General features: G+C 57.7%; 4 protein-coding genes across 6 annotated transcripts; all 4 read right to left on the reverse strand.

Moving 5' to 3' along the window:
* Positions 1–162: 162 nt before the first annotated feature.
* On the reverse strand, positions 163–2,731 carry ABB37_05106 (hypothetical protein; the record flags this gene model as incomplete). Its single annotated transcript, XM_015803029.1, has 1 exon — positions 163–2,731. The coding sequence occupies exon 1, from the start codon at positions 2,617–2,619 to the stop codon at positions 163–165; it is 2,457 nt and encodes an 818-aa protein (XP_015658545.1). The 5' UTR covers positions 2,620–2,731.
* A 487-nt stretch (positions 2,732–3,218) lies between these two features.
* ABB37_05107 (putative exoribonuclease 2) lies at positions 3,219–6,154 on the reverse strand (the record flags this gene model as incomplete). Its single annotated transcript, XM_015803030.1, has 1 exon — positions 3,219–6,154. The coding sequence occupies exon 1, from the start codon at positions 5,895–5,897 to the stop codon at positions 3,219–3,221; it is 2,679 nt and encodes an 892-aa protein (XP_015658546.1). The 5' UTR covers positions 5,898–6,154.
* Positions 6,155–6,672: 518 nt separating this feature from the next.
* ABB37_05108 (hypothetical protein) lies at positions 6,673–8,143 on the reverse strand (the record flags this gene model as incomplete). 2 transcript variants are annotated; one of them, XM_015803032.1, is made up of 1 exon in its annotated part: positions 6,673–8,143. In XM_015803032.1, exon 1 carries the CDS (start codon positions 7,897–7,899, stop codon positions 6,673–6,675), a length of 1,227 nt encoding a protein of 408 aa, XP_015658548.1. In that variant the 5' UTR covers positions 7,900–8,143. The 2 variants fall into 2 exon arrangements, with proteins under 2 accessions (XP_015658548.1, XP_015658547.1); XM_015803031.1 differs by having other exon boundaries at positions 6,673–8,103.
* Positions 8,144–8,745: 602 nt separating this feature from the next.
* Positions 8,746–12,939, reverse strand: ABB37_05109 (hypothetical protein; the record flags this gene model as incomplete). Of its 2 annotated transcripts, none has more annotated exons than XM_015803034.1 (1): positions 8,746–12,939. In XM_015803034.1, the coding sequence occupies exon 1, from the start codon at positions 11,614–11,616 to the stop codon at positions 8,746–8,748; it is 2,871 nt and encodes a 956-aa protein (XP_015658550.1). In that variant the 5' UTR covers positions 11,617–12,939. The 2 variants fall into 2 exon arrangements, with proteins under 2 accessions (XP_015658550.1, XP_015658549.1); XM_015803033.1 differs by having other exon boundaries at positions 8,746–11,639.
* Positions 12,940–12,993: the final 54 nt, after the last annotated feature.

Consider the following 12,993-nt stretch of genomic DNA (forward strand, 5'->3'; position numbering starts at 1 on the left):
TCACAGCAATAATAATACTGGGATGCGTTCTGATCCTCAAAGTCAAACGGCGTAAACAAGAAGAAAAGAAAGGCTTCAATAAGAGCGTCTGTACATCACAGAAAAAATTTTTATAAAAAGAAAGGGAAAGAAAGAAGTTCCAGAAAAAAAAAATGTCTCCCCTCATTTCGTTTGAGACAGCGGTTCACCTTGGCGGCGGTGCAACGTCGTCTGATAACCCTGCACCAACCCCTCCGTAGCTGCGTCGCAAGAAGGTGGGCGGCGCGTAGAGATGGACGGGAGGGAGACAGCGGCGGTGCCGCTGCTGGACCGCAACGACATCCCGTAGCTCGTCGACTCCTCGGTGCGCTTCTTGCGGGATGTAACGCCTCCTCGAGCGCTACTTCTTTCCATCGGCAGCGAGGGCGGAGTGCGCGATCCGTACCATTTTGCGGCAGCATTCGTCTTCGCCATCCGTGTTTGACGGCTGCTGGCAGCGGAGGTGGTGACGGTCCGGTGCACTACCGTATTGTCTTTCTCCTTCTCCTCCGCTGCCTCCGCCAGCTGCATGGGCTCCATGTACCGCGCGATAAAGGCGCGCAGGTGCGGCGCGGCAGGGTTGAGCTCCTTGCAGGACAAGACGTCGCGCAGCGCGTACTGGCCGTGATTTAGCTTCAGGCGGCACAAAGCGCGATGATAATAATACTCCGGGTTTTTGTTGTCTGTCTTGATGGCGTTCGTGAACTCCGCTTCTGCCTGGGCCGGGTCGTCGAGCGCGTAGAACTTGCGGCCCCACAAGTCGTGCAGCGCCGCGATGCGTCCCTGCGCCTCACGGTGCTCCGGTGCGTAGTTCAAGATAGCTTGGTAGTCCGCCAGCGCCTCCTCAAACGACTCTATCTTGGTGTAGCAGTCCCCACGAGCCAGCAGAACCAGCACGTTATCGGGACGCCACTTGAGTGACTCGGAGTAATACGTGACCGCGTTCTGCATCTCTGACTTGCCGTCCAAACTGGAGCCGATGGTGAAGAGGACCGTCGTCATCGCCTCAATCGCCTCCTTGTGCTCGCCGTTTGTGTCCTGCACGCACCGAAACAGATCTTTGACGCTACGCTTCAGCTCCCCGGCAGCAATGCGGAGTTGGGCACGTCGAAAGAGAAGCTCTACATCGTTCGGGTACACGTCGAGGCACCGCGTCACGCTGTCCTCGTCATCGCTGGTGAAGGCGGCGCTGCGGTAGCGGGCGTACAACTCCGTGAAGATGTACTTCGCCACGGTCAGAGAGAGCGGTGTGGGCAACGGAGGAAAGGTCACCGTGGCGCCGAGGTGATCCGCAGGCTCCTCCGTCGTTTCTTCAGGTCTGCCTCCCTCTTGGGTGGGGCAAGGAGAATGCGAGCCATCACCTTTGTCAGCAGCTCCTGTTTCCGATGAAGCCTCCTTATCAGGGATTGTCAACATCCTTTCGTCACCTGGAGTGGCAGCACTACCTTGTAGCCCCTCCTCTTGTGACTCTAGCAGCAGCCTTGCTTTCCGAAAGGCCTGGCGATTGCAGTAGAGTTGGATCAACAGAGGCGCCGACTGCGCACGGAAGTCCTCGAACAGTTCGTAGTGGCTGTCAAGCAGGGCCTCGGCTTCCTCCTCACGCTGCAGAGCGACGAGGAAGACAGCACGATGAAGAGCGATGGTGGGTTCACTCATGTACGGGTTCTGCAGCTTCGTAAAAAGCCGCATCGGTATCGGGCTGCTGTGGCCACCTGCCTGTGCACTCATTTCATTTTTTTCCGCCGCTTTGGCGGCTGCGAGAAGCTCCAACGCCTCCGTCGTGCACCGCAACGCCTGTTCCACGTTGCCGACCTGGAAGAGGGCGAGGCCGAGCGCGTCCAGCACGCCCGCCAGTCGTGCGCGGACCTCTGCTGCGGTAAGCTCATGGGGCGGGGCAGTCTCCTGCGAAGCCGTGGACTGCGGTGGGGTATTGTGGTGCGTGTCCTTCGGGCCGTCACCCGAAGTAGAAGGGAAACCTTCGTCGATCTGTGAGAGGACGCTCGTGCCTCGTGTCGGCTGCCGCTTCTCTCCCGCTAACTGTTCCGTACTCACCTCATTGACGTCATTCTGTTGCGCGCCCTCCGGCACAAACCGGCCCTCCGAGACGGCGTGCAGCAACTCGTTTGACAAAAACACGGAAGTCGGCTGAAACTGCGCAGTGCTGGGGCGCTGCGGTGGGGGCAGTGGTGGCTGAGCCGCGACTTCTGTCGGAATTTGCGTGATGAGTGACGAGAGCGAGTTCGGATGAAAAGACCCGTCCCGCGCGGCCAGTCGGGTCGTCGCGCTCTGTCCCTGCTGGCCCCGCGGAGCGCGCTGCTTTCTTTTGCGGAGTGACCACAACGCGCGACGGTAGCAGCGGATGGCGGAGCGGAGGTCGCACAGAAAGACGTAGCACTCGGCGAGCGCGACGATGGGTAGCGCGTCTTCAGCGTCAAAAAAGGACGCCTCCTGAAACTGCTGGATCGCCAGAAGAACATGGCCGCTCTGGAGCAGGCGCATGCCCTCCGCGTACTTCTCCTGCACCTTGAAAGCGGTAATGGAGGGCGCAGAAGAAGTGGAGGGGCCGCCGCGACAACTTTCAGGAGGAGGAGTTCGCGGCATTTTTGGTGTGGTCGTCGCTGTTGTTTTCTCCTTGGGCTAATGAATCCTGTGTTTGGACGTTTGTGGTAATTCTTGCTGGCGGCTGTTCCTCTGCCTGCCCCCTAGTGTTCGCTGTTGTGTTTTTTATGTGATCATTATGATGAGTGTCAACGAAAAAGAAATGGAAATTAGGAAAGAAAGAGAAAGAGTAATAGTGAAAGGGGAAGAGCAGAGAAGAGAAGCGACGGCACCGACAACCTGACAAACAGCTCTGAAAACGGCACAGGGCGACACACAATGAAACGCACAAGAACGGCGCGTCGGTTTTGTGAAATGAGCGTTATGTTCCGCGCTCAGGAAACACAAAACACGTCGAGATTCTGACTGCTGCATTTGGTCACGGTTTGATTTCGTAGTCTGTTACTTAAACGCAATACACAGGAGATCCCACGAGGAGAAGGAGAAACAAAAACTTAACGATTCATATACGCTCCTCAAAAAAGAAAAAAACGGCGCTTCCTTCAGCTGCTCTCTCAGAAGAATGAAGAAGATGTGAGCAATGAAAAGCAGTACTTGTTCTCGGAGAATCGACTAAGTTGAAGCTGTAACAACCTGAATTGTCACTTTTTGCTTCCGTGGGGGCGGCGATTACGGTGGTTCGACGCATGGTTGGTGGCCGCGGTGTCCTTCGCCGGTGCGCGGTGCTCCTTCTTGGCACCGTGAGAGCGACGGCTGCGCTCCTTGTCATCCTTCTTCTTCGATGACGACGACGACGGCGAGGTGTGATGACGGCGACCTCGATCCTCATCGCGCGGAGAGCTGCGTGGACTCGAGCTGCTCTCGTGGTGGTCTTGATCGCTGCGACGGCCACTCTTGTCATGGCGGTGTACTTTGCTGTCGCTGTGCGAGCGCGTCGAGTGTGTGCGGCGGTGGCCGTCGTGTTGGTCAGCATCGTTGCGGCGTCGTTTGGGAGAGCCGTCCATCTTGCGGTCGCCGCGGCTCGGGCTGCGACGCCGTTTGCGGTCCTCCACACCCCTGTCGCGACGGTAGCGTTCGCCGTCGTTGTCTTTGTGGTGGCTGCCGTGGACGGGCGCCACGCGCGTCCCCTGCGCCTTCCTCCTCGCCGCCGTTGTTGCCGCCGCCGGCTCGACCGCCTTTTCCGCGCCCATCAGCACGGGGCGGTAGTCCGCCTGCGTGCTCAGCTCGTAGCGGTACTGATTGACGCAGTTATCGGCAATGGGACCGCCGTAGTGCTGGCCCTTCGCCAGCCCGGGGTCGGGGCACTGCAGCGTTTCGTGTCGGGGCCACTCCGCCTCGTACCGGCCAACACGCCCTGCCACGGGCGTCAGCGCCGCGACGGAGGCGGGGATCGGCACCACCGGAGGCGCCAACCCAGAGGACAAAGGGAGGCCATCGTTGCCAGGACCGGTGAGCGCGTCTAGCTGCGTCGCCAACTTGGTGGACTCGTGGCAGTAAAGAAAAGTGCTGCCGAAGTCCTCCTCCAGCTCGACCACCTCCTTGCAGGCGGAGCTGAGCGCTTCGCAGTTGATGAAAGGAATGCGCAGCACGCCCTGGTAGGAGAAGTTCGCCTCGCTAAAATCGACGTCCACCACGTCGGGGTAGAACTTGCCTAGCACCGACTTCGGGTCGTTTACGGCGTCGTGCAGCTCCTCTGGCAGTGCGTTTACGCTCAGCCGCGGCAGCACCGCCAGGAGCTGCTCCACCGGGTGCAGTGGCGCACTCATGCGCATCTCGACGTTCACCGTCGCGGTGAAGGCGGCGAGGTCCTGCAGAAGCGGTGCGTAGTGGTAGGGGAAGTACCACTCCCACGAGGGGCAGCCCTTCGTGTAGTAACGCATCACCCACTGCATCCCACGCAGGTACTCCGCACAGCAGAGGCGGATCTGGTTCTCGAAAGCAGACCGGTTGACAGACGGATCCCAGCCGAACTTCGCCTGGTAGTAGGCGTCGCGGTACGTCTTGTCGAGGTAGGAGAAGCCGAGGGGCTGCTTGTCTACCACCAACCGCACCCGCTCCTTCCGCACCGACGTCAGCAAGCCGAGCAGCGCGTCGCTGACCTCCTGCGCGTTGCCGCCGTCAGACTGCAGCGACTCCGCCACCTCCTTGGCCTGCTCCTCCATTTTGGTGACGCGCTCCTCGACGTGCTGCTTCGCCCGCTCCTTCGCGCGCACCACACCGTAGTACTCCTTCGACAGCTTACCCATGCACTTGGTGGCGAAATTCGACAGGAAGATGTGCAGGTGGGCGTAGTCGACCTCGCCGAGTTGGGTGAGGTAGCCGTGCAAGGGGAAGTCCCGCACGTAGTGGTCCAGCAGCATCTCAATACCGCGCGTCTTGATGGAGACGAGCGGCACGTGCGGCAAAAAGTCGTTGCCCACGAAAAAACACAAGAAAACGAAATCGTCCACTACGCGCTCAAACATCATTCCATCAATATCCTCAAAGTCCTTCTTCAGCTTCTCGCGGTAGGTGTGCAGGTTGAAGTAGCAAAAACGGTTGTGGTCGGGCTGGAAGGTGTCGGTCAGTTGGTTGCGCAGGATGCTCACGTGCTGTTCGTGGGTGGACAGGCCAAGGCAGATGAGGTCCGCGTCCATGCCGTGGATCACGTGGGTTGTGTGGAAGTCGTAGCCCGGCTGCGAGCGAAGACCACGGATGTACTGCATGATCTTGTGCTCGCCCTCGCCGGGTACATGCGCATCCGAAAAGACGACCGTCAAGTGGCGCCAGTTCTCGTCCTCGTTCAGTTTCTTCATGATGTACCACTCCAGCGCCAGCGCCACCCGCTCCATAAAGGCGGTGGAGGGCGTGATGACGTTGTGGTCCCACCGCTCTCGCACCCGCGGACGGGGCAGCTTGAACTCCGTCACGATACGATCTGCGCACGCGTTGGAGATGGCGTCGCTCTCCAGACGCTCGTCCGCCGCACGGAAGCGCCGACTGCGCTGCTGGTTCATCTTGCTGCGCGGTGCGACGCCGTCGATGCAGAGCACGAGACACTTCTTAGGTCGCACGACCTTTACGAGCAGGTCCAGCTGTTCAAACATGCGCTCAAACATCTCCTCCTCGTTCTCTGGTTCTGGTAAAGGTGCGGTGTCGTGACAACACGGGTGTATGAGCCCGTTCATGTCGACGTAAAGGTTGTCGTAGGCGTAGGCGCTGCAGTGGTCCGGTGGGAGGGCGTTGCCATGCAAAGCGGCGTCCACCACCTCTTGTGGGATGTTGTCGATGCAGTCCGCATACCAGCGCTGCAGCCACAGGAAAAAGCCCGCAATACCCATATTTGTGGTGCTGAGGAGATGGGCTGCGCTATTACGACGGATTACGTCAACGACTATAACCAAAGTGCTTCTGGTTGCGTTCTTCTCGTTTAGAAGAAGAAGAAGAAGATAGCGGCTCTGTGTGCAGATAAACACAATTAATAGGAAGAAGACGAAACAAAGAATATTCTTCCCGCTCTCACAGTGCGTCTGTGCGTCTGTGCGTGTGTGTGTTTCGTACTTGTGCTCCAGCGCGGATATTTCCTCCCTGCTTAGCCTGAAAGACAGGAACGGCATAGAGGTCCAAAGAGAACAAGAGGAGCATGAAGGCACAAGAAGGAGAGAAAAAGGGAGGTGGTGGGGGTGGTGGGGGTGGTGACAGCGAAGGTGCAACGATCTGTTCAGCGAGAGAGAGCGCATTCTTCGGCAGCAATGCTATCACACGAGACAACCATTTTCCGTACTTTAAAAAGCATGATCAAAAAGAGTTGAGTTTTCGGTATTTTAAGATGACTATTATTAGCGCTGATCTGTGACGACGTCCAATGGTGTTCTATTTTTTTTCACCGGCTTTTCGAACGGACGTGAGTTGCCTGATGCAACATTGTTGGATGGGTGTGGTGCAATCACAGCAAATTGGAGTGCAACAAGGATCTTATCAAAAAAAAGCGGCAGTTTTCGTAAGGGTAAGAGAGATAATTTTTTTTATTAAGTGAGAATATGGAGGCGCCAGAGCAAGAAGCACTTCGAAAAGCTGCACTGTTGTTGATGTTTTCTGTGTGGCGTCGGGGTTTTTTCACCTCTGCGCGTTGCTTGGCGGAGTCCACAGGAGCTGAGACAACCGAATGAGCTTCAACACCGTCGCTTTGGGATCCAAGATTTCCGCGTGCTCGTACTCGTGCAGTGTCTCGCGCGTTTTTGCGTGGAGGTGCAGGCGGCGATCCTCCACGGTCTGAAGCGCCGCAAGATGATTCAGCGTCAGCTCGTTCAACGCTGCCCGTCCTGCAAGCACCATCTCCTGTACCTCGTGGCGTTGCATGGCCTGCATCTCCGCCAGCTCGGACGCCTGTGCGGCTTTGCGGGCCTGCAGCCGTTGAACCTGCCGCTGCGTCGCCTCACGCTGGAAAACGGTGGTCTCTTGCTTTTCTAGAAGGTAAAGCTGCGCACGCACACGCGCTGCATCGCGGTAGCGCCGCTGGCGGAGGTACTGCTGAAGCTCCATTTGAAGATGCTGCACCTCTTTGGACCACGATGGTCCAGCAGAACCGTTGTCTGTCGCGGCTGCACTGTCACCGCTGTGGCGCAAGTCTGCCCGCATGGCCATGTCCTCCTTCTCTAGCTGTGCGTGATAGTGCTGCTGCGTGGCGGCGATCAAGACGGCAGCGTCGCGCTTGTAGGCGGTGACGTTGTCTCGGCACTGTTTGCGGAGGTCAAGCCGCTTGCGCTTCTGCTGCTCCACCATGCGCTCGCGCGTCCTTGACGCAACCGCGTCCGTCTCCGCGTGCAGGCGCTTCGCGAACAAACGCAGTGCCTGCTCCATGCGCTGCATGCAGGCTTGCGCGTTGGTGTAGAGACCCGCTGCTGCGCACTCCTCACGTGCCTGGTCAAGCTGCGTCAGGAACGACTCGACCTCTGCGGTGTCTGCCCACCATCGCCGTTGCGTGACGGCGTCTTCGTCCGCGGGCGAAATCGTTGCGGCGGCGCGACCGGGATCGATGGAGAAGAAGGCGTGGAGCGGCGGCTTTTGAGAACGCGTGCGATCCTCCTCTTCTCCAGTTTCTGCTCTTCTTGTTGGGGCCGGTGCTTGTTGTTGGATAGCCGCGCCGGCTGTCAGAGAACCTTCCGCTGGAGTCCGCCGCGGCGGACTCTTGGAGGCGCCGTTAAATACCTGTGATAAAGAAGGCGGCTGCAGGTTTTCGTCTGCGTGCATGGGAATCGTGTCATGCCCGCCATAGTTGTAAGAAAGGTCCTGGTTGGCAAATTCGGACACTACGAGGGATAAAAAGCCGCTCTTGTCGTCCATTGTAACGTAATGTATTTTTGATTACGATGATCTAACTAATCAGAAAAAGAAAAGGATATCGCTGCGGATGGAGCAAAAAGTGGGAGTTGACTCACGTCACATGTAAACGCGAGTTCTCCCGGCAGGTGTTAGCATGTGTGAACGGAAGACTGCAGCAACCCCGTCCGTAACAGCGCAGATCGTGATGCCTATGAGATTCTACGCTACTCAATGTGCAAGGAGAGCGGGTCGCAAGCCCTTCCCCTGATAGTTGATGAAGCGGGAGACAACGGTGCAAAAGGGCAGGAGGAGTCAGAGAAACGCCCAGACACCGAGCAACAACAAAGGAAAGCGGTGGAAACGACAGCGTTAATGCCGTCAAGTTTCCATAAAAGCAGTTTCCCGATTTAAAAGAAAAATGAAGAGAGGCTTTTTTAAGGAGAAAACTCCTCTTCAACGACGACTGTGGCATCAAGCGCTGCAAGTGTTCACTGCACTTTCAAAGGCACAGGAAAAAAAAGCAGTCCTTACGACTTCAATTACTGATTTTCCGTTCTGGTTTTTGTCTAGTTACCGGATGGCAATAATAATATAAAAAACGAAATCAATTCCAAGTTTGTAGTTTACATGTGAAATGTAAAAAACTGAGGCGACGCACGCCACCAACAGCAGCCAGGCTTCAACAATCAACAGCGTCAAATATATATATATATATATATATTATTTTTGTTCGTCTGCTACTGTGTGCCGTCATCTCTCTCTCTCTCTCTCTCTCTCTCTCTGCACTGATGTGGCCACCTTTCGGGGGAGGGGAAATCTTTACATCCGTTAAAAAAAGAAAAAGAGTCACGTTGTGTTCCTTTAGTTTTACAACTCGTAGATGCCATCAGTGAACTGGCCATCAAACACAGTGCCATCGGGGTACGTCAGCGCACCAGCACCGTGAGGCACGCCCGCCGCGTTTACTTGTCCTGCATAGACGCTTCCATCGGTGTAGCAAACCGCCGCGATGCAGCCGGGAATGATGCTCCCGTGCACCCATTCGCACTCTACCGACTCGCCAGACGGAGCGGTGCGTCGCCCGCGGCCGTGCTGCTTGTTGTGCGCCCATGTCCCCTCGTACACGCTGCCATCGCGCAGCACCTGGGTGCCGTTGCCGTGCCGCGCGCCGTCGCGCCACCCGCCCACGTAGCGCGAGTCGCGAATGGCACCCCGCTCTGCTGCGTCGATGTACTCCACCTCGGCGTCCAGCTCGGGCCGCCCACGGTGCCACACCCCGCGGAGGGTGTCACCGTTGGCCAGGCGCAGTGAGCCGTGGCCCTGCTCCATGCCGTCGAGCCACAGCCCGTCGTACTGCTCCTGCGACGCCCCTTTTGTCGCGGTGCCGGGGCCGGTGAGGCGGTCGTGTAAGAAAACGCCTTCGTAGGTGATGTCCTTGGTGGCGCTGTAGCAGGAACCGGCCCCGCAGCGGTGATCGCCCTTCCAGTGGCCCTGGTAGAAGGAGCCCGAGCGTGTGTTGCGCAGCATGCCGGTGCCGTCGCGGCAGTCGCGTGCAAAGGTGCCATCATACACCTCGTCGCCGCTTTCCTGGTGACCGGCGCCGCTGCGGGTGTCATCCATCCACTCCCCCTCGTACCGCTCCACCACCACCACTCCTGGATCGGCAGCGCTAGAGTCGCTGCTGGTGGCCGCTTTGTTCCTCTGGTATCGGACAAAGACGCCGTGCCCGGTGCGCTTGTCCCGCGACCAGCCACCCGTATACACCGTCAAGCCATCTGCCGACGTGCACGTCCCGCTGCCCTCGCGCACGTGCTGCTTCGCGTCCACGTCGCCCACGTAGCGTTCCCCGTTCGGGAAAACGTACACGCCGCTTTTCAGCACATCCGCCGCCCACGTCCCTTCCAGCACGACGTGATTCGGGTAGACCTCCTTTCCCTCGCCAACGCGCATGTTGTGCGACCAGGTGTGGATGTGCTGGCATCCCTCCGTGTCGGTCCACGTGCCCCGACCCTCCCGACACGCCTCCGGTCCCCAAATGCCGTCGTAGGTGCTGCCGTCTGCGTACACGGCATGCACCTCTGGCAGCAACACGTCCGCCACCCACACGCCATGCACCGCTGTTCCATCCGGGTAGGTCAGACATCCGCGTCCGTTGCGGCACCCGTTGCGCCATTCCCCTTTGTAGAGCAGGTCCTCCGGCATGAGTCGTGCCTCGCCGCTGCCGTGCGGGACGTGGCGCTCCCACTGCCCACGATACCACCCCCCGTCCTTGCGGCGCAGCAGGCCGAAGCCCTCGCGGCGGCCACCCGCCCACTCGCCCACGTAGGAGCGGTCAAGCCACTGATAGAAGCCGCGGCCATCCTTGCAGTTGGCGGACCACTCCCCCGCGTACACCTCGACACCGGGCTGCACCGGCAGCACCGCCCAGTGCCCCAAGTCCGCGTCACGAATTTCAGCCAGCAGGAGGTGGTCAATGACGCTGCCGAGGACCAACATCCCTTCAACGGCGGTGGCACGAGGTTTGATGGGCGGCGACGGCGGGAGAGGCGGCGTGTTGGTGGTGGGAACAGCGGCATTGAGGGGAGAGGGGTGCGGCGAGGATGGCTTCACGAGGGTGATCAACGCGGCGTCCGCGTCTCCCTTGCGAGCCTCCTTCCCAGTCTTCGACGCCATCCTTGAAAGCTGGTTGGACCCCGCTAAGCGAAAGGAGTAGCCGAAGCCCAGCTCGGCAAGCTCATCCGCCGTGAAGGTGTCAGGGATGCTCCACGCCGACCACGGCAGGTTGTGACGCTCGCAGAACGCACGCAGCAGCAGAAGCGGGTTCACTACACCGCCGCTCGCCGACGTCGCTGCCAACCAGGGGATGGAATGCTGCGAAGAAGTGGTAGAGAGCTGAGGATGGAGCCCACCCGCGTGCGTTCCTTCATCGCCGCTGCAACACGTAGCCGCCTCGTCCTCGTCCTCGCTCTCATCGGCCCGTACGGCGCTCTGCCACCCGTCTCCAGAGGCGGCGGCGTCGTCAGGAGCGGCGTAGTACTGAAATCCCAATCCCTCGCGGTGATCACCGCGCCAGTCGCCAATGTACAAGGATGTGAACAAGGAACCGCGCGTGTTCACGGTGGCGGCATGCGGCGACGTTATGGTACGGCTCGCCGCGCTCGCGAGAACACCGTGCAGCGTTGACATCATCGCCTTCGATGGTCCCGCGTTTGTGTGACTCACTTGCAGAGTTCCCTGCGTATTTCCGTTTTCGACCGCGCCGTCCGCAGTGGTGGAAGCGCTGCACTGCACCTCGCCTGTGCGGAGCCACATCGCGAAGAAATCCCGCCGCACCTCGGCGCGCAGCTGAAAGCTACTCTGCCCACTCGTCTCTAAGTAATGCACCGCAATCGTCAGCATTCCTACGCGGTAGGCGGGATCTGCCGGGTGCAGGACAAGCTGCTTCACCGGCTCCGGTGAGATGAGCCGCCACGAGGCGCTGTTTGCGTTCGGTTTCAACGTCGTGCAGCTCAGGAAGAGAGCGCAGCGGCTGGCCGTGTTCGCCTCCTGCATCCGCAGCACCACCAACGCCGGAACGCAGAGGGCGATGGAGAAGTACGCCACAGGGTGGGTGGCGCTGACAGCCCCATCCGTCGGGAACTCGCTGGCGGGGGAGATGGCGGTGGCAAGGGAGCCGATTGGCGCGGACATACTCATGAGGTGCGTCACCGACGGCGAAGAAAGGCTAAGTGTTGCCATGGTTCTTTTCTATTTTTCGCTTCTTATTGTTGTAATTGTGAAGGAGGGGGGCAATAAGAGATAGGGTGTTGTTGTTTTTCCCGTCGTGTCCAAATGTTGACCGTTTTCACAAGACGGAGAAAGGGGGGGGGGGTAAGAATCACAAGCACACACACACACACACACACGCGGACGGTTTGGATAGAGAAAGAAAAATGGAAGAGAGGAGAAGGTCGAAGGTGAGAGAGTAGAATGCACACCGGCCTTACGTACGAGTTTCCTCCTTCGTGTTCGCGTTGCCCAAACGATTTAAGTGGACAGGAAAGTACAAAGAATGCCACGCACTTAAAAAGAACGTGAGACGTCGAGACGCATCTTTTTTCTTCTTCTTGAGCGGTGTCCATTGAAATAGCTGAATAAGAAGACGCTTTTTTTAGAACGAAGTGTGCTCTGTTCGCATACAGCAATGACACAGTCACTACGCGAGAGTATCTCCTTCGTGTGAAAAACAACCCTCGCGACTTCTCACGCGACACTGCTGACTGCACACACACACACACACAAGTTGATTTTCTTTTTTTTTCCTTTTTCCCTTATTGCCAGGTTGCACGGTATTTTGATTCACCAAACTACTCTCCAATTTGCTTTGACTGCTTCGGCGACGAAGCAGACCTCTCTTTCTCTCTCTCTCTCGTTGAAGACATCGTCAATTACCCGTGAGCAAGAAAACAAAGGGGAAGATAGTATGTGCTCTTCGCAAAGAACGCCGTTGCCTCTCCTCCCTCCATCAAAAAAGCTACAGGAAAGGAAAAAGGACTCTGATGGAACAGCAGACAGAGAAAAAAAAAAGCAGCAGAAACAGAAGAACAAAAACGCTGACAACGCAGACGGCAACTCCAAAAGCACACATACACGCGCAAAAAGACCAAGGGTAAAAAAAAAGTGCCGCCGATACTTGACGAGCAGGGCGATGGAGACAGCGTTGTCGATTACCGAAGCCCTAACACAGCGCAAGAGCAGAGCTGTAGGTGGGAGGAACACAAACAATGAACTCTATCATACGTGAATACATCACTTACATAGAAAGGGCACCGGCAAAGAGCACAGCTCCCGCGTTTTGCACCGCACGCGGGTGCCAAACAGCAGACAGCAAAGAGAGAGAAAAAAAGAGAAAGGGAAATGTCGCATGCAAGAAGAAGAAAAAACCCTAACGAGTGAAACACCCGAAGTCGGCGTCATCGAATATGAAGAACAGAACAAGCACATATATGTGTGTACGAGAACCAAAAAGTAAGCGCAGAGTATTTGGTGTAGGAGTGAGGAAAGCAGAAGAGAAGAGAACTCTTTCGCATCAAACCAAAGAAGAAGAAGAGGAAAATGGGAGCGAAAGGAAGTGAA

This window comes from Leptomonas pyrrhocoris, assembly GCF_001293395.1.
Source record: "Leptomonas pyrrhocoris isolate H10 chromosome Unknown, whole genome shotgun sequence".
In the NCBI taxonomy this organism is placed as follows: Eukaryota; Euglenozoa; class Kinetoplastea; order Trypanosomatida; family Trypanosomatidae; genus Leptomonas; species Leptomonas pyrrhocoris.